This window comes from Salmo trutta, chromosome 10, assembly GCF_901001165.1.
Source record: "Salmo trutta chromosome 10, fSalTru1.1, whole genome shotgun sequence".
Lineage (NCBI taxonomy): Eukaryota > Metazoa > Chordata > Actinopteri > Salmoniformes > Salmonidae > Salmo > Salmo trutta.
The window spans coordinates 35,723,579-35,746,671 of record NC_042966.1 but is presented as its reverse complement, the minus strand read 5'-3'; the positions used below and the strand labels follow the sequence as shown (position 1 = coordinate 35,746,671).

The window sequence follows — 23,093 nt, the reverse complement described above, 5'->3', positions numbered from 1 at the left end:
CATTCCTGGCACATCAGTTAATTGAAATGCATTCCAGGTGACTACCTCATGAAGCTGGTTGAGAGAATACCAAGTGTGCAAAGCTATCATCAAGGCAAAGGGTGGCTACTTTGAAGAATCTATAATATAAAATATATTTTGTTAAATAAATCACTTTTTTTTGGTTATTACTTGTTTCCATATGTTATTTTATAGTTTTGATGTCTTCACTATATTATTCTACAATGTTGAAAATAGTAAAAATAACGAAAGTCCCTTGAATGAGTATGTGTCCAAACTTTTGACTGGCACTGTATATACAGTGCATTTTGAAAGTTTTCAGACCCATTGACTTTAACGTTACAGCCTTATTCTAAAATTGATTAAATTGTTTTTTCTCTCCCCTCAATCTACACACAATGCCCCATAATGGCAAAGGAAAATCTGGTTAGACATTTTTGCTAATTTATAAAAAAATAAATGGAAATATTACATTTACATAAGTATTCAGACTCTTTACTCAGTACTTTGTTGTAGCACCTTTGGCAGTGATTACAGCCTCGAGTCGTCTTGGGTATGACGCGACAAGCTTGGCACACCTGTATTTGGGGAGTTTTTCCCATTCTTCTCTGCAGATCCTCTCAAGCTCTGTCAGGTTGGATGGGGAGTGTTACTGCACAGATATTTTCAGGTCTCTCCAGAGATGTTAAATTCCAGGCTCTGGCTGGGTCACTCAAGGACATTCAGAGACTTGTCCCAAAGCCACTGCTGCGTTGTCTTGGCTGTGTGCTTGGTACGTTGTCCTGTTGGAAGGTGAACCTTCACCCCAGTCTGAGGTCCTGAGCGCTCTGGAGCAGGTTTTCATCAAGGATCTCTCTGTACTTGGCTCCGTTCAGCTTTCCCTCGATCCTGACTAGTCTCCCAGTCCTTGCCGCTGAAAAACATCCCCACAGCATGATGTTGCCACCACCTTGCTTCACCATAGGGATGCTGCCAGGTTTCTTCCAGACATGACACTTGGCATTCAAGCCAAAGAGTTTTATCTTGGTTTAATCAGACCAGAGAATCTTGTTTCTCATGGTCTGAGAGGTGTCTTTTGGCAAACTTCAATCGGGCTGTCATGTGCTTTTTTTTTTACTGAGGATTGTCTTCCGTCTGGCCACTCTACCATAAAGGCCTGATTGGTGGAATCCTGCAGAGATTGTTGTCCATCTGGAAGATTCTCCCATCTCCACAGAGGAACTCTAGAGCTCTGTCAGAGTGCCCATCGGGTTCTTGGTCACCTCCCTGACCAAGGCCCTTCTCCCCCGATTGCTCAGTTTGGCTGGCCGGACGGCCAGCTCTAGGAAGAGTCTTACTGGTTCCAAACTTTTTCCATTTAAGAATGATGGAGGCCACTGTGTTCTTGGGGACCTTAAATGCTGCAGACTTTTTTTTTGGTACCCTTCCCCAGGTCTGTGCCTCGACACAATCCTGTCTCGGAGCTCTACAGACAATTCCTTTAACCTCATGGCTTGGTTTTTGCTCTGACATGCACTGTCAACTCTGGGACCTTATATAGACAGGTGTTTGTGCCTTTCCAAATCATGTCCAATCAATTGAATTTACCACAGGTGGACTCCAATCAAGTTGTAGAAACATCTCAAGGATGATCAATGGAAACAGGATGCACCTGAGCTCAAATTCGAGGCTTATAGCAAAAGGTCTGAAAACTTATGTAAGGTATTTCAGTTTTTTATTTTTATCTTAGCTAACTTGGATTAGCCAACACAACATGCCATTGGAACACAGGAGTGATGGTTGCTGATAATGGGCCTCTGTACGCCCATGTAGATATTCCATAGAAAATCGGCCGTTTCCAGCTACAATAGTCATTTACAACATTAACAATGTATACACTGTATTTCTGATAAGTTTGATATTTGAATGGACAAAAAAAATTAGCTTTTCTTTAAAAAACAAGGACATTTCTAAGTGACCCCAAACTTTTGAACGTGTGTGTAATATATATTTACACACACACACTGAACAAAAATAGAAATGCAACAGTTACAGTTCATATAAGGAAATCAATCAATTGAAATAAATAAATAATTTCCAAATATTTGGATTTCAGATGACAGGGCAGGGGCGCAGCCATGATGGGTGTGCCTGGAAGGGCATAGGCCCAACCACTTGGGAGCCAGGCTGACCCACTTGGGAGCCAGGCCCAGCCAATCAGAATGAGTTTTTCACCACAAAAGGGCTTTATTAAAGACAAATACTCCTACAATACATATAAGGAAATTAGTCAATTGAAATGTGTTTATTAGGCCCTAATCTATGGATTTCACATGGCTGGTCAGGGGCGCAGCCATTGGTGGGCCTGGGAGGGCATATGTAAGTGTCACACCTGCTCCAGCTCCCCCTCCCTGGCGCTCGAGGGCACCAGGCTACCCGTCATCATACGCACCTGTTACCATCATTACGAGCAGCTGTGCTCATTGGACTCACCTGGACTGCCTCACTTTGTTGATTTGTCCCTGCATATGTGTCTGCTTATCTGTGTTGTGCCCTGTAGTTGCATTGTTTGTCGTGTCGCGTTTGTGTCCAGACACTTTTCTTGTTCCGTTGCATGTCCGTCTATATTAAATCTATATTAAATCTATATTAAATATATTAATTATATTAAAACTCCCTGTACCTGCTTCTCATCTCCTGTGTTGAGCGTTACTAAGTACATACATATATACGTATGTACAGTGGGGGGGAAAGTATTTGATCCCCTGCTGATTTTGTACGTTTGCCCACTGACAAAGAAATGATCAGTCTATAATTTTAATGGAAGGTTTATTTGAACAGTGAGAGACAGAATAACAACAAAAATATCCAGAAAAACGCATGTCAAAAATTTTATAAATTGATTTGCATTTTAATGAGGGAAATAAGTATTTGACCCCCTCTCAATCAGAAAGATTTCTGCCTCCTAGATGTATTTTATACAGGTAACGAGCTGAGATTAGGAGCACACTCTAAAAGGGAGTGCTCCTAACCGCAGCTTGTTACTTTTATAAAAGACACCTGTCCACAGAAGCAATCAATCAATCAGATTCCAAACTCTCCACCATGGCCAAGACCAAAGAGCTCTCCAAGGATGTCAGGGACAAGATTGTAGACCTACACAAGGCTGGAATGGGCTACAAGACCATCGCCAAGCAGCTTGGTGAGAAGGTGACAACATTTGGTGCGATTATTCGCAAATGGAAGAAACACAAAAGAACTGTCAATCTCCCTCGGTCTGGAGTTGCAATGATCATGAGAACGGTGAGGAATCAGCCCAGAACTACACGGGAGGATCTTGTCAATGATCTCAAGGCAGCTGGGACCATAGTCACCAAGAAAACAATTGGTAACACACTACGCCGTGAAGGACTGAAATCCTGCAGCGCCCGCAAGGTCCCCCTGCTCAAGAGTACATATACATGCCCGTCTGAAGTTTGCCAATGAACATCTGAATGATTCAGAGGACAACTGGGTGAAAGTTTTGTGGTCAGATGAGACCAAAATGGAGCTCTTTGGCATCAACTCAACTTGCCGTGTTTGGAGGAGGAGGACTGCTGCCTATGACCCCAAGAACACCATCTCCACCGTCAAACATGGAGGTGGAAACATTATGCTTTGGGGGTGTTTTTCTGCTAAGGGGACAGGACAACTTCACCGCATCAAAGGGATGATGTACGGGGCCATGTACCGTCAAATCTTGGGTGAGAACCTCCTTCCCTCAGCCAGGGCATTGAATATGGGTCGTGGATGGGTATTCCAGCATGACAATGACCCAAAACACACGGCCAAGGCAACAAAGGAGTGGCTCAACAAGAAGCACATTAAGGTCCTGGAGTGGCCTAGCCAGTCTCCAGACTTTAATCCCATAGAAAGTCTGTGGAGGGAGCTGAAGGTTCGAGTTGCCAAACGTCAGCCTCGAAACCTTAATGACTTGGAGAAGATCTGCAAAGAGGAGTGGTACAAAATCCCTCCTGAGATGTGTGCAAACCTGGTGGCCAACTACAAGAAACGTCTGACCTCTGATTGCCAACAAGGGGTTTTGCCACCAAGTACTAAGTCATGTTTTGCAGAGGAGTCAAATACTTATTTCCATCATTAAAATGCAAATAATTTTATAACAGTTTTGACATGCGCTTTTCTGGATTTTTTTGTTGTTATTCTGTCTCTCACTGTTCAAATAAACCTACCATTAAAATTATAGATTGATCATTTATTTGTAAGTGGGCAAACGTACAAAATCAGCAGGGGATCAAATACTTTCCCCCCCCACTGTTTATGTCTGGATCTGAATGCGAGTGTGTGCTGCTCTCTGCGCGTACACGGCTTTGAGCATTAGGAGAGTATGTATGAGAAACAAGCCACAGTACCATCCCCCAATACACACATCCCCCTCTGCCCAGTGCTGCTGTGTAAAGAGATTGATTGAGTTCATTAGTGGGTTTGACTGGCTCCCCCCTTTTGTTTCATCTCTGTTTCTGTGTCTTTGATCTTAGCGGCTCTGATTAGCCAATCAGGGTCTTAGATTTTGACCTGACCCTGAATGGGACTGTGTGAAAGGGAGAGCGAGAATGCATATGACAGAGAGAGAAAAAATGTTAAACTGGTGTCAAGGGCAAAGAAAGCAGGGGATTGTAGATCTGGGTCAGGTGAAGGGAGGGCTGGAGGAGGGAGGGTTGGTCTGGTTTGACCCCAGCTAGTAGAAGGTGCACCAGTTACCTGTGGGGGACCATCTGTAGAAGATTCACCCACTCTGCACACAACCCATAGAACTGCCTAAACGTAACATCTCTTACACAACATGTACAGTACCTGTATGCCTCCTGTCAGAACCCTGGAAACCTCTTGTTCAGAAGCAGATATTTCACAGTTGGTGAAATACACCAATGACACGCTCTCTCGCCTTTATTCCTCCCTCCTTTTTAGTGCCTTGGGTATTAGTATTATCTGAAGCTGGAGAAAAGCTGCTCTGTGAGATTGAGGGAGGGTCAGATTTCTCGTGTGTGATTAAGTGACTGATAGATCTATTTGATCTAACTGTACCATATTCATTATCTTTCTCTCTCTCTCCCTCCATCTAGAGGCTGAAGGATGAGATAGCAGAGGTGACAAATGAAATTGACAACCTAGGCATTACCGACGAGAGGTGTGTGTTTCCATGTCCTGTTATTGCCTTTGTATTTGATTGTGTGCAACTCTACTGAGTAATGTACTGTATGTACTTTGTGTGGGGGAGGGAGTAGACACCGTGGTGTTGGGGGTAGACACCGTGGTGTTGGGGGTAGACACCGTGGGGGAGGGAGTAGACACCGTGGGGGAGGGGGTAGACACCGTGGGGAGGGAGTAGACACAGCGAGGATGGGTGTTGGGGGAGGGAGTAGAATCATCCTTAGTGAAGTGTCCCCAACCTCCCCACCCACTGACCCATGGTATCGGTAATGATGTGATGATGTCAGTGATCGTGTGTGCGTCTCTCATCAAAGACACTGATGGGTCTGGGACAGTGGTCGCCCCAAGGCTACAGACACTTAAATGAGTTAATGGGGCCTTTAATTGAGTGATGGTGTTAATTACATGTATGACGTCTTTAGAGCGCATAATATAACTCTATATATTATGAGCTCTAAAGACACTAAAAAGCCTTTGTAAACCATTCATAAAGCTTTTATACACCTTTATAGATATACCCTTTCTACAGTCGTGGCTAAAAGTTTTGAGAATGACACAAATATTAATTTTCACAAAGTTTGCTGCTTCAGTGTCTTTAGATATTTTTGTCAGATGTTACTATGGAATACTGAAGTATAATTACAAACATTTCATATGTCTCAAAGGCTTTTATTGAGAATTTCATGAAGTTGATGCGAAGAGTCAATATTTGCAGTGTTGACCTTTCTTTTTCAAGACTTCTGCAATCCGCCCTGGCATGCTGTCAATTAACTTCTGGGCCACATCCTGACTTATGGCAGCCCATTCTTGCATAATCAATGCTTGGAGTTTGTCAGAATTTGTGGGTTTTTATTTTTTCACCCGCCTCTTGAGGATTGACCACAAGTTCTCAATGGGATTAAGGTCTGGGGAGTTTCCTGGCCATGGACCCAAAATATCGATGTTTTGTTCCCCGAGCCACTTAGTTATCACTTTTGCCTTATGGCAAGGTGCTCCATCATGCAGGAAAAGGCATTGTTCATCACCAAATTGTTCCTGGATGGTTGGGAGAAGTTGCTCTCGGAGGATGTGTTGGTACCATTCTTTATTCATGGCTGTGTTCTTAGGCAAAATTGTGAGTGAGCCCACTCCCTTGGCTGAGAAGCAACCCCACACATGAATGGTCTTAGGATGCTTTACTGTTGGCATGACATAGGACTGATGGTAGCGCTCACATTGTCTTCTCCAGACAAGATTTTTTCCAGATGCCCCAAACAATTGGAAAGGGGATTCATCAGAGAAAATGACTTTACCCCAGTCGTCAGCAGTCCAATCCCTGTACCTTTCGCAGAATATCAGTCTGTCCCTGATGTTTTTCCTGGAGAGAAGTGGCTTCTCAGCTGCCCTTCTTGACACCAGGCCATCCTCCAAAAGTCTCTGCCTCACACCTGCCTGCTGCCATTCCTGAGCAAGCTCTGTACTGGTGGTGCCCTGATCCCGCAGCTGAATCAACTTTAGGAGATGGTCCTGGTGCTTGCTGGACTTTCTTGGGCGCCCTGAAGCCTTCTTCACAACAATTGAACCGCTCTCCTTCAAGTTCTTGATGATCTGATAAATGGTTGATTTAGGTGCAATCTTACTGGCAGTAATATCCTTGCCTGTGAAGCCCTTTTTGTGCAAAGCAATGATGACGGCACATGTTTCCCTGCAGGTAACCATGGTTGACAGTGGAAGAACAATGATTCCAAGCACCCACCCTCCTTTCGACGCTTACAGTCTGTTATTCGAACTCAATCATCATGACAGAGTGATCTCCAGCCTTGTCCTCGTCAACACTCACACCTGTGTTAACGAGAGAATCACTGACATGATATCAGCTGGTCCTTTTGTGGCAGGGCTGAAATGCAGTGGAAATGTTTTTGGGGGATTCAGTTCATTTGCATGGCAAAGAGGGACTTTGCAATTAATTGCAATTCATCTGATCACTCTTCATAACATTCTGGAGTATATGCAAATTGCCATCATACAGAGGCAGCAGACTTTGAAAATTAATGTTTGTCATTCTCAAAACTTTTGGCCACGACTGTACATTTTATAGGGCATAGACACTGAGTGTATACAACATTAGGAACACTTACTCTTTCCATGACATAGCTTTCACCTGGTCAGTCTATGATTCCTTATTGATGTCACTTGTTAAATCCACTTCAATCAGTGTAGATTAAGGGGGAGTAGACAGGTTAAAGAAGGATTTTTGTATATTTTTTTCAAAGCTTTGAGGCAATTGAGACATGGATTGTGTATGTGTGCCATTCACAGGGTGAATGGGCAAGACAAAAGATTGAAGTGCCTTTTGAACGGGGTATGGTGGTAGGTGCCAGGTGCACTGGTTTGAGTGGGTCTTAGAACTGCAACACTGCTGGGTTTTTCATGCTCAACAGTTTCCCATGTGTGTTAGGAATGGTCCACCACCCAAAGGACATCCAGCTAACTTGACACAACTATGGGAAGCATTGGAATCAACATGGGCCAGCATCCCCGTGGAACGCTTTTGACACCTTGTAGAGTCCATGTCCCGATGAATTGAGGATAAAAGGAGGGGGGAGGCGCAACTCAATATTAGGAAGGTGTCCTTAATGTTTTGCACATTTTATAGGGCAATCTATAAAGTGTGTATAAAAGCTTTATGAATGGTTTACAAAGGTTTTTTTAAACAATTTACAAAGGCGTTAGTGTTCTAAAGGCCGAGTGCTGAGTCGGTTCGGTTCGATTATTAATATATAATCCCGAATTTCTATTTTGGTTTTGATAATTTTTTTAAACATTAAATGCGTTGTGTGTTTGAATGCTTTAACAACCCATAATGAAACAATTCATAAAAGGTCCATGATGGTAGTGACTGATCATGATTTCTTACCTAGCAGGCTTAAAAGAAACCCAGACCAGACAAGTAACAGCACAATGGAGTATGGTCATTGTAGTTAATTATTACATTTTGTGCACTAAACTATGTAGAACATTGGCCTGTTGGAAACTACATCTCACAGTTCGGACATGAGAATTACTCTAGAGAAACTGCGGCGCATTGAGTTGACAATAATAAAAAAAATTATGCAATTCTAATAATTGAACCGACTTCGGTCAATTAGTTGTTTAAAAAACTAAAAATAACCAACATTTCTGTTAATCGCTCAGCACTATAAAGGCCATTTGAATTGTTTTCGAAGGCTCTATGCATGCGTTACTGACTTCAAGTGGAACTGACAGCGTTTTAACTACTTTGCAGATATGATACAATCATAATATCAGTCAAAAAAATAACATTCCCAGTTTGTTACAAACTTTATAAGAGTTTTTTAAAAATAGGTTCTATTCGACTCAAAATTCCATGACGTACAGTAAGGCATTGTTGGAGAATAGATGGATGCAGTTCAATGCATGATGAATATAATTTTACAATACATTTGTTGGTAGTCCCAAAAAAATACTGAACTTGAACAACCAGTTAGCATAGTTTGTAAATTCACTCTGCCTATCTACTCTGAATAATTTCAGAGCACTCTTGTCTGAGTGTGCCAGAGTGCAGAATAACTGATGAATTTAAGAATGCGCAACACCAGCTGAATATGACCGGTGTCAGTAAATGTGGGCAAAAAAGGTAAGTAGTCTAGAACGCAGCTCTACTCGGCCGAGTAAAATAGTCAGTGAAGTGTTCTTGTGTCTGGAAGTAGCTAGCAAGTTAGCCAACTTTAGCCAGTTAGCTCGGGTGCTTGACTGCCGTTGTGAGGAACGCTCGGATCAACCCTCGGCCAGTGTTAATCGTACAGTGTACGCGCTGTCTGTTTGTAAATTCAATCTGACAACGCTCTGAATTTACGAATCACTCCGAGCACACGGACACACTGGAGGCAGAGGCTATCTATGAACGCACCCTTAGCTAGTTGTCAGTCAAATGAATTTCGCATTGATCAAAATTAATAGGCGGGCAGGCAAGTTCACATTTTAAACGTGGGTTTGGACAAGCATGCATAGGCAGGCAAGCTGCAGAAGGACGAGCAGGCTACTATTTCCCATCGTTTATCAGTGCAACTAGCTGAAAATGTTTGCGAGGGTTTTTCTAATGTCCCCTAGCATTAGTTGTTGATCTTGTTGATGGGCATAAGTGAGGGAGAGAAAGCTTACCTTTTACATGGTTGTTTGATCAATAGGACTGTAAAGTGCCCAAATGTAAGAGGACTCCCGTGATATTACACCGAACAAAAATATAAGTGTAACATGCAACAATTTCAAAGATTTTACTTAGTTACAGTTCACATAACAAAAATCTGTCAATTGAAATAAATAAATTGGGCCCTAATCTATGGATTTCACATGACTGGGAATACAGATATGCATCTGCTGGTCACAGATACCTTAAAAACAAGGTACTGTAGGGGTGTGGATCAGAAAACCAGTTAGTATCTGGTGTGACCACCACTTGCCTCATGCAGCGCGACACATCTCCTTCGCATAGAATTGATTCAACGGTTGTGCGAAGTTACTGGATATTGGTGGGAACTGGAACAAGCGGTTGTACATGTCGATACAGAGCATCCCAAACATGCTCAGTGGGTGACTTCTGGTGAGTATGCAGGCCATGGAAGAACTGGGACATTTTCAGCTTCAAGGAATTGTGTACATATCCTTGTGACATGGGGCCATGCATTATCATGCTGAGATGTGAGGTGATGGCAGCAGATGAATGGCACGTTAATTAATGAGCCTCAGGATCTCGTCATGGTATCTCTGTGCATTCGTTGTCTGTAGCTTATGCCTGCCCATACCATAACCCCACCGTCACCATCTCAGACATCAGCAAACTGCTTGCCCACACGACGCCGTACACGCTGTCTGCCATCTGCCCCGTACAGTTGAAACCGGGATTCATCTGTGAAGAGCTCTTTCTCTACTGCACCTGCTGTCTCGAACTCTGAATGATCGGCTATGAAAAGCCAACTAACACTGACCTGTTGCACCCTCTACAACCACTGTGATTATTATTATTTGACCCTGCTGGTCATCTATGAACATCTTGGCCATGTACTGTTATAATCTTCACCCGGCACAGCCAGAAGAGGACTGGCCACCCCTCAGAGCCTGGTTCCTCTCTAGGTTTTGTTAAGTCGCGTCAATTCGAATCTGGTATCGGAACAAAATAGTCAGCACATAGTAACTTCTGATTTCTTTGTACTTTAATTAATGCAAACACTTGAAGGGTAAATAGGTGGTTCGTATATACGGGCTCCCTGTAACACCTCGCAGGGCAAAACAGAGAACTGAAAATGACATAAGTTCTTCCTTAAATACTTCTTGACAGACGTAGTTCCTGAGGGCCTGTCATAGTAGAGGCTTGGGTGTGGTTTAGACTTACTCCAGCCTATCGTTGGCGTGCAGGCTGGTCCCAGCCTCTAGACGCATCTTTGTTGCCAAGCATAGTTGTCTTCTAGCTTATCTTCGTGTGTGTACCCGAGAGTCAGACACCCAAGGACAGTGTCTGTTCTTGTGCCACAGCCATTTTCCCCTCTATTAGTTCCTCACATACACCTGTCCTTGAGCGGCCCCACAACCAGGCATTGTGTGTGTCACGAGTCTACTCAGCCTACACTACTAGCCAGCAACCCTCCAGTTAGTCATGTCTATTATATGTCGCTCAATCTATGTTAATACAATATAAATTTCTTATGTTTAGCATTAGTATTTATAATTTATGCACCACAACTCATTTTATTATATAGGTTTAAATAGTTGTATTATATTGGTTATGCAAACAAATAGTTGGTTAAACCCTAACAGTTTCTTCCTAGGTTCCTGCCTTCCTAGGGAGTTTTTCCTAGCCACTGTGCTTCTAAATCTGCATTGCTTTCTGTTTGGGGTTTTAGGCTGGGTTTCTGTATAGCACTTTGTGACATCAGCTGATGTAAGAAGGGCTTTAGAAATACATTTGATTGATTTGACTATTCCAGCGTGCCAGTGGCCATCGACGGTGAGCATTTGCCCACTGAAGTCAGTTACGACGCTGAGCTGCAGTCAGGTCAAGACCCTGGTGAGGACGACGAGCACGCAGATGAGTTTCCCTGAGACGTTTCTACAGAAATTCTTTGGTTGTGCAACGAACAGTTTCATGGGAGTAGACACCGTGGTGATGGCGGTGGGTGTCTACTCCCATGAAACTGTTCGTTGCACAACCAAAGAATTTCTGTAGAAACGTCTCAGGGAAACTCATCTGCGTGCTCGTCGTCCTCACCAGGGTCAAAGAATTCTCACCAGACGTCACCCATTGAGCTTGTTTGGGATGCTCTGTATCGACAGCTTGTTCCAGTTTCATCAGCTGTTTGGGAGGCTGTTCACAGGTGATCCTGCAGGTGAAGAAGCCAAATGTGTAGGTCCTGGGCTGGCATGGTTACACGTTGTGAGGCCGGTTGGACATACTGCCAAATTCTCTAAAAAGCTGTTGGAGGCTGTTTATGGTAGAGAAATGAACAATCAATTCCCTGGCAACAGCTCTGGTGGACATTCCTGCAGTCGTCATGCCAATTGCACATGCCCTAAACAATTGACATCTGTGACGTAGTGTGACAAAACTGCACATTTTAGAGAGGCCTTTTATTGTCCCAGCACAAGGTGCACCTGTGTAATGATCATGCTGTTTAATCAGCTTCTTGATATGCCACACCTGTCAGGTGGCTGGATTATCTTGGCAATGGAGAAATGCTCACTAACAGGGATGCAAACAAATTTGTGCACAACATTTTTGAGAAATAAGCTTTTTGAGGGTGAAACATTTCTGGGATCTTTTATTTCAGCTAAAGTGGGACCAAAACTTTACATGTTGGGTTTTTATATTTTTGTTCAGTGTACATATTTGCAGAAATCCATTCATGTTTATTTTGTGGCTTTTGGCGAATACGTTGTAATGCTCTGAAGTTGCGCTGTTGCTACTGCCTGTAAACACACAGTCCACTTCAAAGTGAATGGTGGCAAATGGCTTGTTTGCATAAAGGCCTACTGTAGCTCTAATTGGCTCTGGCGCACCGATCTGCATAGACTCCGGTCCTGGACGAGACAAATGGTTTTATTACCTGCGGTGTCTAATTGTCCAACCCACGGCCGCTTTCCCACTGTATATTGCTATATAATTTTCACAAATGCCTTACTATACATCATTCCCGAACATTCAAAAAATTAATGGAAATGTGAAACTGACCATATTTAAGCACTTGCTTGTCAGAAAATGTAAAAAAGGTGTCATTCTTCCAGGGGGTGTATATGAACAGATTTTAATAAGATTTCATGTTGCTAAAACACTGTCAGTTCCACCTTAATGACGGTTGTGTCTGTAGGAAAAGCATGCAGAGAAACAAGCAGGTGTCCATGGGGTGCAAGAAGTTTAACATGGACCCAAAGAAGGTGAAGCCCAATAGTAAACCAGCCTCTATCACCCACTCTGTCCTGTGATTGGTGCTCTGGCTGTGGTTCTGTGTTCTGATTGGCTGTGTGTACCATCAATCAGGGGATCCGGTTTTTGATTGACAGCGGTCTGCTGAAGAACACCAACGATGACATCGCACAGTTCCTCTATAAAGGGGAGGGGCTAAACAAGACCGCCATCGGAGACTATCTGGGGGAGAGGTGAGAAACGTGTGAGAGCAAAAAGTGAGCGAGAGTAAGAGTGTGGGAGAGACATCGAAAGAGATTGATGGATGAGCTATTAAGTGGGTTAATGCAGGGATTCCCAAACTCGGTCCTGGGGCCCCCCCTGGGTGCACATTTAGTTTTTTTTGTCCTAGCACTACTCAGCTGACTCAAATAATCAAAGCTTGATGATGATGAGTTGGTTATTTGTATCAAATCAAACTTTGTCACATGCGTCGAATCAACAAGTCTAGAGCTTACCGTGAAATGCTTACTTACAAGCCCTTAACCAACAGTGCAGTTCAAGAAGAGTTAAAATATTTTGCAAGAAACAGCTGTGTAGTGCTAGGGTAAAAACCAAAACTGGCACCAAGGGGAGGCCCCAGGACCAAGTTTGGGAAACTCTGGGCTAATACATTCTCAACTCAGTGATATTGATTTGGCCCATTTCTTTCTGGACACACACATGTGCTGGCCACAGAGAGGAGGCAAGGATTAGGAGATTATGGATTTAATCTATTAGATTATATTTGGGTATGTTTCTGGTTTCATAGCTTTTCTCTGATAAATCTCCTTAACTAACCTAGGTCCTGTTCAGTTGGCAAGAAACATTTGGATATGGAATGAAACATGAAGAAACCGCATTGAACTTGTCCAATAAGAAACACTACTTTTCAGTTTAAACGTTTAGCTACAGTATTCCCTACTGAATGCAACGCTGATCTATTCGCTTTTATGACCATACACCTGAATACTGTTTGTATGTGTTTCTGTAGAGAGGATTTCAATCTTGAGGTTCTACAAGCCTTTGTGGAGCTGCATGAGTTTACTGACCTTAACCTGGTCCAGGCCCTCAGGTAGCACATATACACACATGCTCACCACACACACACACACACACACACACCACACTCTTATGTTTGCGTGTCCTCTCCCCCAGGCAGTTCCTGTGGAGTTTCCGGTTGCCAGGTGAAGCCCAGAAGATCGATCGCATGATGGAGGCTTTTGCCCAGAGATATTGTCACTGTAACCCTGGCGTCTTCCAGCACAGCGGTATAGAAAGGCCACCGCACACACACACTTACGCAAGCACGCTCACACACACACACACACACACACACACACTAACCTCCCCGTCCCTCTCTGTGTTCCAGATACGTGTTATGTGTTGTCGTTTGCTGTGATCATGCTGAACACCAGTCTCCATAACCCCAATGTGAAGGACAAACCCTCCCACCAGAGATTCACCGCCATGAACAGAGGAATCAACGATGGCGGAGACTTACCCGAGGACCTACTCAGGGTATCTATCAATCTGTATCTCTCCCCATCACCCTCTCCATCCCTCTGTCCTTCTACCAAGCTCTCTCTATTCCCCCCCTTTTCCTTTTTCTATACCGGTCTCTTCCTCCCTCCCTCTATCCATAGTGTACTAGGATTGTCTGAGGACCTGAGCCCTATACTATGTACGTGGTTTGAGGAGTTAGCAAGGTAACTTTGGTCAGTTCTGAGTTCAACTCTGGATAAATGGTACCATGAAAGTCGCTCACCTTTTAGCCAGGTCAATTTCTATGGCAACGAATCCTTCAGAACTAACCTGCTCCCGGGTGGGTTAGCGACTAAGAAAGTTTTTTTTTTTAAGCCTCCCGCTTTTGGCTGGATGTGCCTGTGTGGTTCATCCATGCATCATCTGTTAGCAGAATTACTGTCTTACCTCAATTAGCCACGAAATCCCTAGTTTGAAAGCGACTGTTTTCTTGAATCTGTGCCGTGCCATTTTCCCTGCATTTCCCCACACGTGGGCTGGCCCCCTAGCAATTCCAGTTCTAGCCAATGAGCTTCAGCCCCTCGCATTTTCAGAGACAACTTTGGGTGCTACTCACAGAACTACTGGCTAAAAAGTATACAAAAGTACTGGAGAATCTATTTTTAATACTTTTATTTCATAAAAAATGGTGCTCACGATAAGCACACCAAAGACAGCATTAACGATACGTAATGAAAGAAAGACTGCTCTTCAACGAGCCTATATCACACCATAGCCTGCTGAATTTGCTAGATAACTTTTCTTTCATTTTGATTTCGGCACAAATGAAAATGTGACATTGACTCGCCCATGGATTGATCTTTCAGCATTGTCTCAGTATTGTCTCAATGAAGAGTTTGGCTTTCGACTAGCTACTTGTGACATGCATGCACAGTTACAAGCCTGCTAGATTTAGCGGCAGGTGGACAATCAATATCCAACGTCGTAGTACGGATAAAGCCTGAGCTGAAGCTAACTGAAGCTGGTTAACTTTAGAAAACCCTGAGTAGATCTAGCTTCAATTGTAGTATACCCCCATCCTGTGTTTGCATCAAACGTCTAATGATCTCTTTCTCGCCCTCTCCTTCTCTTTCCATTCCTTTCTCTCTTTGTAGAACCTGTATGAGAGTATAAAGAACGAACCCTTTAAGATCCCAGAGGATGATGGGAACGACCTCACACACACTTTCTTCAACCCCGACCGGGAGGGCTGGCTACTCAAACTAGGTGAGTGACAACTTTGTAGTTTACAGTAAGTGGAGAACAGGACAGACAGTTTTATTGATGTTTCCACTCTGGTGGACAGATGCATACCAACACTCTCCAGTTTGGTCTTCTCAGTCGTACATATATTGAACAAAGATATTGTCACGGGGTCGTTGAAAGGGGACCAAGGCGTAAAGTGCTCATATTTTTTTATTTTATGATAACACTTCAACAAAATAACAAAACGACAGCCAACAGTTCCGTCAGGTATGTAGACAAAACGGAAAACAACTACCCACAAACCCCAAAGGAAAACAGGCTGCCTAAGTATGGCTTTCAATCAGAGACAACGAAAGACACCTGCCTCTGATTGGAAACAATACCCGGCCAAAACCTGGGAAAACAAAACATAGAAATAGAATACTAGAAAACCCCCACCCATAAACAGAAAACCCAAAACCACCCAACACAACCACCTGTCATGCCCTAACCGCTCTACTATGGCAAATTACCTCTTACAAGGGTCAGGACGTGACAGATATAATGCAACATGTAAAGTAGGGGTACTCAACTCTTACCCTACGAGGTCCGGAGCCTGCTGGTCCTACCTGATAATTAGATAATTAATTGCACACACCTGGTGTCCCAGGTCTATATCAGTCCCTAATTAGAGGGGAATAAAGAGAAACTGGCTTTGAGGTCCAGAGTTGAGTTTGAGGGATGTAAAGTGTTGGTCCCATGTTTCATGAGTTGAGAAAACAAATCCCACAAATGTTCCATATGCACAAAAAGCTTATTTCTCTCAAATGTTGTGCACAAATGTGTTAATATCCCTGTTAGTGAGCATTTCTCCTTTGCCAAGCTAATCCATCCACCTGACAGGTGTGGCATGTAAAGAAGCTGATTAAACAGCGTGTAACCACGCCAGCCCGGGACCTCCACATCCGGCTTCTTCACCTGTGTGATTGTCTGTGACCAGCCACCCAGACAGCTGATGAAACTGAGGAGTATTTCTGTCTGTAATAAAGCCCTTTTGTGGAGAAAAACTCATTCTGATTGGCTGGTCCTGGCCCACGCAGGGCTGCACCCCTGCCCAGTCATGTGAAATCCATAGATTACAGCCTAATACATTTGATTTAAATTGACTGATTTCATTATATGAACTGTAACTCCGTAAAATCGTTGAAATTGTTGCATGTTGAATCTTAATATTTTTGTTCAGTATAGAATAGAGCCTAATTATGGTATAACATTTGTAGAAATATTAATGGCTTAATGTAGTTTCTTTTGTCTTTTTTCTTCATTTGTTTTGTTTTGGTGATTTTTGGTCTCCAGGAGGTATGTAATATGTATGTCTGGATTGGAAACTTTACCCTCCCCAGCCTGTATGTGCTTTGCTTCAGGTTGCTGGTCCTTACTACCCACCTCTCTGTCCAATTAAAATCTACTGTTAACTATGATTTCATTATAAAGAATGAAATGGTGTTTAATTGTTGGCAAGATGTGATTGATCTGCTCTGTGTTACTCATGCTGTGAGGTCTAAGGTTATCAACCTCTAAACGCAAACAACCTTTAAACGTAACCCTACCATCCAATCAACATGTCATCTAATGCATTGTGTTCATGGTCGACTTTGTTGTCGTCATGATGTGCCTTCTGAGAAGCATGACTGCATTAAAGATGACCTGGTACTGGCTGATGTCTGTGCTGCTGTCTGTCTGGAGTGCCTAGGGGCAACTTTAATCTGTGCATTTAGCTTCTATGAATCTTGATTGAACTCTGACCTTTAACCCCCTCAGGAGGGCGTGTGAAGACGTGGAAGAGACGATGGTTCATCCTCACAGACAACTGCCTGTACTACTTTGAGTACACTACTGTGAGTTGCTCTTTCTATTTCTCTCTTTTTCTGTCATGCTTTTTCTCCATTGCTTTCTTTCAATGTATCAATTATGAGCTATAACCTTCTCTCCCTCCAGGATAAGGAGCCTAGGGGTATCATCCCTCTGGAGAATCTTAGTATTAGAGAGGTGGACGACTCTAAGAAACCAGTAAGTTACTCTCTCTCCCTCTCTTTTCCTGTGCTCTTTCTCCTGCCATTCTCCCTGTTTCCTTTTAGAAGCCTCTGTCACACCTCTCTCTCCCACCCCCCCTTCTCTCTTTCTCTCGCTCTCTCTCAGAACTGTTTTGAGCTGTTCATCCCGGATCACAGGGATCAGGTGATCAAGGCGTGTAAGACCGAGGCGGACGGACGCGTTGTCGAGGGCAACCACACCTTCTATCGAATCTCCGCCCCCACAGCCGAGGAGAAGGAAGATTGGGTCACCAGCATCAAGTGAGATCTTGGCTGTCCCAATAACCTCTCCTTCTTTCTGAAGTGTACACACATTCACTACTCTGCACAAATTTAAAAGCATTGGATTGGTGTAGACATGGGCTAGGGGGACTTATACTATAATAAACAGATCACTGACCATTTCGAATCCCACCGTACCTTCTCCGCTGTGCAATCTGGTTTCCGAGCCGGTCACGGGTGCACCTCAGCCACGCTCAAGGTACTAAATGAAATCATAACCGCCATCGATAAAAGACAATACTGTGCAGCCATCTTCATCGACCTGGCCAAGGCTTTCGACTCTGTCAATCACCGTATTCTTATTGGCAGACTCAATAGCCTTGGTTTTTCTAATGACTGCCTCGCCTGGTTCACCAACTACTTTGCAGACAGAGTTCAATGTGTCAAATCGGAGGGCCTGTTGTCCGTGATTATTTTTAGTGCCGACTTCATTGATGCAGAAGTCAGTACAGTACAAGCAGTCAAAGCCAACTGTTTCTCCCTACCATCTAGACAGGCAGTATCTAGCAACTTGAAAGCTAACACTGCATCCGGGAGAACCATGTCGTACTTGCGCATCCTATTGTACCTCTGTTCCAAATCAATGATGTAGTCCGTCATTGCAAACTAAATATCTCTCGTAACACTGTCAAAGTTTGAATATGCCTCGTAGGCACGGTCTTTCTCTTTAAGAAATACAGAATCCAGTGCTCTGATCAAAGTTCCCATACCATCATCATTGTTCAAATCCTCAATGGATATTTCCAGTGCTGTATCTCTCGCTCTTCCCTCAAGCGATAATTCCACCGCAAGTGCTTGCTTTTTCGCGTCCAGATTAGTAACCCGTGTCCAGATTCCAAGTTCATTTTTCCAACTTTCGTACGACCTCTTCCCGTCGAAGCGAGGTGGCACATTGTAGTTATTAACCATCCTCTGCTACCAATGTTAACTCGAAATGACACAACGACAAGGTTCCAGTTTAACAAAGTTTACTATACCGTATGAACACACTACAAGGTAGCCATTCCACTCTCGGCTAGGTCCATCAACGAACAGACGTCCTGCGCAGGCGCACTCCTGACTGAGTGATAGCCCCGTAATAACAGAAATATAGGGATACTTAAAACATGAACTTAACAGTCCGGACCTCTGGCAGTCTCTATGGGAGTACCACAGGGTTCAATTCTCGGGCCGACTCTTTTCTCTGTATATATCAATGATGTCGCTCTTGCTGCAGGCGATTCCCTGATCCACCTCTACGCGGACGACATCATTCTGTATACTTCTGGCCCTTCCTTGGACACTGTGCTAACAAACCTCCAAATGAGCTTCAATGCCATACAACACTCCTTCCGTGGCCTCCAACTGCTCTTAAACGCTAGTAAAACCAAATGCATGCTTTTCAACCGTTTGCTGCCTGAACCTGCCCGCACCTGCCTGCTAGCTTCACCACCCTGGACGGTTCCGACCTAGAATATGTGGACAACTATAAATACCTAGGTGTCTGGTTAGACTGTAAACTCTCCTTCCAGACTCATATTAAACATCTCCAATCCAAAATCAAATCTAGATTCGGATTTCTATTTCGCAACAAAGCCTCCTTCACTCACGCCGCCAAACTTACCCTAGTAAAACTGATTATCCTACTGATCCTCGACTTCGGCGATGTCATCTACAAAATAGCTTCCAATACTCTACTCAGCAAACTGGATGTAGTCTGTCACAGTGCCATTCGTTTTGTTACCAAAGCCCCTTATACCACCCACCACTGCGACCTGTATGCTCTAGTTGGCTGGCCCTCTCGACATATTCGTCGCCAGACCCACTGGCTCCAGGTCATAAGTCTATGCTAGGTAAAGCTCCACCTTATCTCAATTCACTGGTCACGATAACAACACTCACCCGTAGCACACGTTCCAGCAGATATATCTCACTGATCATCCCCAAAGCCAACACCTCATTTGGCCGCCTTTCCTTCCAGTTCTCTGCTGCCAGTGACTGGGACGAATAGCAAAAATCGCTGAAGTTGGAGACTTTTTTATTTCCCTCACCAACTTTAAACATCAGCTATCTGAGCAGCTAACCGATCGCTGCAGCTGTACATAGTCCATCTGTAAATAGCCCACCCAATCTACCTACCTCATCCCCATACTGTTTTTATTTTATTTACTTTTCTGCTCTTTTGCACACCAGTATTTCTACTTGCACATCATCATATGCTCATTTATCACTCCAGTGTTAATCTGCTAAATTGTAATTATTCGCTCCTATGGCCTATTTATTGCCTACCTCCTCATGCCTTTTGCACACACTGTATATAGACTTTCTTTTTTTCTACTGTGTCATTGACTTGTTTATTGTGTTATTGGCTTGTTTATTGTTTATTCCATGTGTAACTCTGTGTTGTTGTCTGTGTCACACTGCTTTGCTTTATCTTGGCCAGGTCGTAGTTGTAAATGAGAACTTGTTCTCAACTAGCCTACCTGGTTAAATAAAGGTGAAATTAAAAAAAATACCAGTAATTTCCTTTCATATCCATGAAGGAAAGTGAACATGTGCACATTTGGGAGAAAGGAGATATTTTTGGGACACAACCCTTCTCTTACTTCCATCCTGTTCTGTTCTTGATATGTATGATCCTGCTCTAGTCCTAAGCCAAATGTAAAATCTAAATTGCTCTCCCCCCTCTTCCCTGTAGAAAAGCCATCAGCAGGGACCCCTTCTATGAGATGGTGGCAGCCCGGAAGAAGAAGGTGTCGGCTCTGACGAACCTATAGGAAAGGCCCAGGCTCCAGCACTTCAGCAGGAGAAGCAGGCCTCTCTCTACTCTATGGCCCACTGTCTATGGACAATGGACCTGAACTAAAGGACCTATGGAATTATGTACATAAGAAAGCAGAATATCCCCACAATCTGAAAGGTGGAAGCTGTCATATTGATTACATGTTGCTTTCTTCAGATTCACAAACACTGGAGGGGAAGGATTTTGAAGGGGCACGGGTTTAGGATGGAGATGAGGATTGGACCTCCTTCAGCGCCCTCTACAGGAAGTTACATCATGCAATATTTTGTTTTGATATAAAATGAACAGAGAAAGGTGCCATTAACCTCTTTTTACATAAATCTCTTCTCATAGTGCTGTCATTACTACAGAGCATCATCTCTTTCTCAATGATTCCCATAACAAACCACCACTGTTTCCTCTCTCGCCGTCTCTCTCTCTCTCTCTCTCTCTCTCTTCTCATAGTGCTGTCATTACTACAGAGCATCATCTCTTTCTCAATGATTCCCATAACAAACCACCACTGTTTCCTCTCTCGCCGTCTCTCTCTCTCCTCTTACAGGTGGAGATGATACTTTGTTGTTTGTTAAATGTTTCCGGGCCATTGGCCTGTGTCAGTGATCCGGGGTGAGATATGGGAGCTGAGTTGGCACAATAGTTTAAAAAAATACTGTCTCGGCTGAAAGCCTTGTTATGCCATCACTGTGTTAGTTCTGCTCTTAATTTAGTTTTTTTGTTTTGATACCTCTGTTACTACAACTGCACAGTCACGTGGTATGGAGGGAGGGGAGAAACAAATAAAGAAGGGGAGAGGGAAACAAAGGATCGTAATATATCACTACTCAGGTTAAAATGGTCTCCTATTCTGATATTGTGACGAGTACTTTTGCAGAAGCAGCAGTAAGTTTGCAGGGAAGGATAAAAGATGAAGACCTTTTACAGTTATTATACAGTTGTATGCTGTCTGTTACAAATGTGTTCTGTCATCAATGACCCCTTTGGAGGGCTCTGTTTTTGTTTTTCTTTGGCAGATAAATTAATCAGCAATTTTTTTGTTCACAATGCACTGCTTATGATATGTAAATCAAGCTTGAATTATTTGTTTATTTATCAATAATACATATAATTTCTTGTAAAGTTGTTTTGTATCATAAAGGTTTGTGCTTCTTTTTGCCATCATATTTTTGGTTATTTGATATCAGATAACCAGATCTCAGATGAACAAATCTCATGTTTGTCTCATATTTGCTTTGTTTAATATTTGACTTGATAGGTGAAGTTAACACACAACTTTAGAGATTTTTCCATTGGATTTAACCAAACAAGACAGAAATGGAGACAGCCATAGAGATCCACCTCTGGGCACAGCAATGACAGGATCAACATTCAATAGCTCGAGCCTTTGTCGCTCATTGACAGTCCAAACAAAAACCGTTAGGAATGGGTGAACGTTCTGAGCACGAGGAACGGATTTCACATTTGATTTCCAACGTTTTGTCAGTTGAAGTTTAGAAGTTTATCTTGGTAGTTAACGTTAATCTAACCAGCTAACGTACACTGACTATTAAGGAATAGCTAGCAAATAGCTGACGGTGGCTGTCAAAAGATTACGATAACATGGAGGGAGAAGATCAGAGGATCGTGTTTTTACAGAACGTAACTTTAAAGGCACTAAAGTTGAAACCGGACAAATGGCAGAAGTTTATTGCTGGGGAGGAAACCCGAACTTTGATCGGCAACTTCATTGAAAAATCCGACATCAATAGCCTTGTTATTTCTCTAAATGCAGCATCCCAACTTGTTTGCAGCCTTGAGTTTCCGCAAACAATTAAAAACAAAGCTGTATATTTTATCAAGAAGGATAAAGAAGTTATTACAAAAGACAATATAAAGAATGTATTTATTGGAGACGTCGCGAATTCCCCAGTGGACGCTACAATCGGCGCAATTGAGGGGGTGAGTAATGTTAGGCCAGGCCGCCTAGCTAGCCCAATGTCAACTAGTCCACAAGCCACTGCTTGACTTGGACTGAAATAGGTGCCGGTGTTGTACCGAAACCCCCTCCCTTCCCTTTGCGTTCTTCATTTCTGCGACTTGCATGCTAGTTGAGATTTCTGCTCTTCACTGTTCTCAGTTTAGCCTACGTTTCACCGATTTTAGTAGCAGAAAGCATTTTTGTCTTAAGTTTTCGCTTTGGCAAGTTGTTTCAAGTGTATGTGGCGGTTTATATTTAACGGTACAGTTGAAGTCGGAAGTTTACATACACTTAGGTTGGAGTCATTAACTTGCTTTTCAACCACTCCACAAATTTCTTGTTAACTATAGTTTTGGCAAGGTGGTTAGGACATCGACTTTGTGCATAACACAAGTAATTTTTCCAACAATTGTTTAAAGATTATTTCACGTATAATTCACTATCACAATTCCAGTGAGTCAGAAGTTTACATACACTAAGTTGACTGTGCCTTTAAACAGCTTGGAAAATTCCAGAAAATGATGTCATGGCTTTAGAAGCTTCTGATAGGCTAATTGACATCATTTGAGTCAATTGGAGGTGTACCTGCGGATGTATTTCAAGCCCTACCTTCAAACTGGGCTACCTGTGTGGCAGGTAGCCTAGTGGTTAGAG

At 43.2% G+C, this 23,093-nt stretch overlaps 2 protein-coding genes across 9 annotated transcripts in view; both read left to right on the top strand.

Moving 5' to 3' along the window:
* Window positions 1–21,163, top strand: part of LOC115201649 (cytohesin-1-like) — a 46,057-nt gene extending 24,894 nt beyond the window's left edge. For 4 of the 8 annotated variants that reach the window (XM_029765452.1, XM_029765456.1, XM_029765453.1 and 1 more), the window contains exons 3-13: window positions 5,100–5,164; window positions 12,546–12,612; window positions 12,716–12,834; window positions 13,614–13,694; window positions 13,778–13,890; window positions 13,992–14,140; window positions 15,259–15,371; window positions 17,148–17,226; window positions 17,327–17,398; window positions 17,528–17,682; window positions 20,381–21,163. In XM_029765452.1, the coding sequence (XP_029621312.1) occupies window positions 12,553–12,612; window positions 12,716–12,834; window positions 13,614–13,694; window positions 13,778–13,890; window positions 13,992–14,140; window positions 15,259–15,371; window positions 17,148–17,226; window positions 17,327–17,398; window positions 17,528–17,682; window positions 20,381–20,459 (1,020 nt within the window). In that variant the 5' untranslated portion in view covers window positions 5,100–5,164; window positions 12,546–12,552 and the 3' untranslated portion in view covers window positions 20,460–21,163. Of the gene's footprint in view, window positions 1–5,099; window positions 5,165–8,791; window positions 8,825–12,545; window positions 12,613–12,715; window positions 12,835–13,613; window positions 13,695–13,777; window positions 13,891–13,991; window positions 14,141–15,258; window positions 15,372–17,147; window positions 17,227–17,326; window positions 17,399–17,527; window positions 17,683–20,380 lie in introns of those variants that run through there. The other 4 variants (XM_029765455.1, XM_029765458.1, XM_029765450.1 and 1 more) reach the window with 3 other exon arrangements.
* Window positions 21,164–21,241: 78 nt separating this feature from the next.
* LOC115201650 (dynein heavy chain 17, axonemal) overlaps window positions 21,242–23,093 on the top strand; it is a 98,284-nt gene continuing 96,432 nt past the window's right edge. Inside the window, exon 1 of the mRNA XM_029765459.1 lies at window positions 21,242–22,420. Within this exon, the coding sequence (XP_029621319.1) occupies window positions 22,082–22,420 (339 nt within the window). The 5' untranslated portion in view covers window positions 21,242–22,081. The remainder of the gene's footprint in view (window positions 22,421–23,093) is intronic.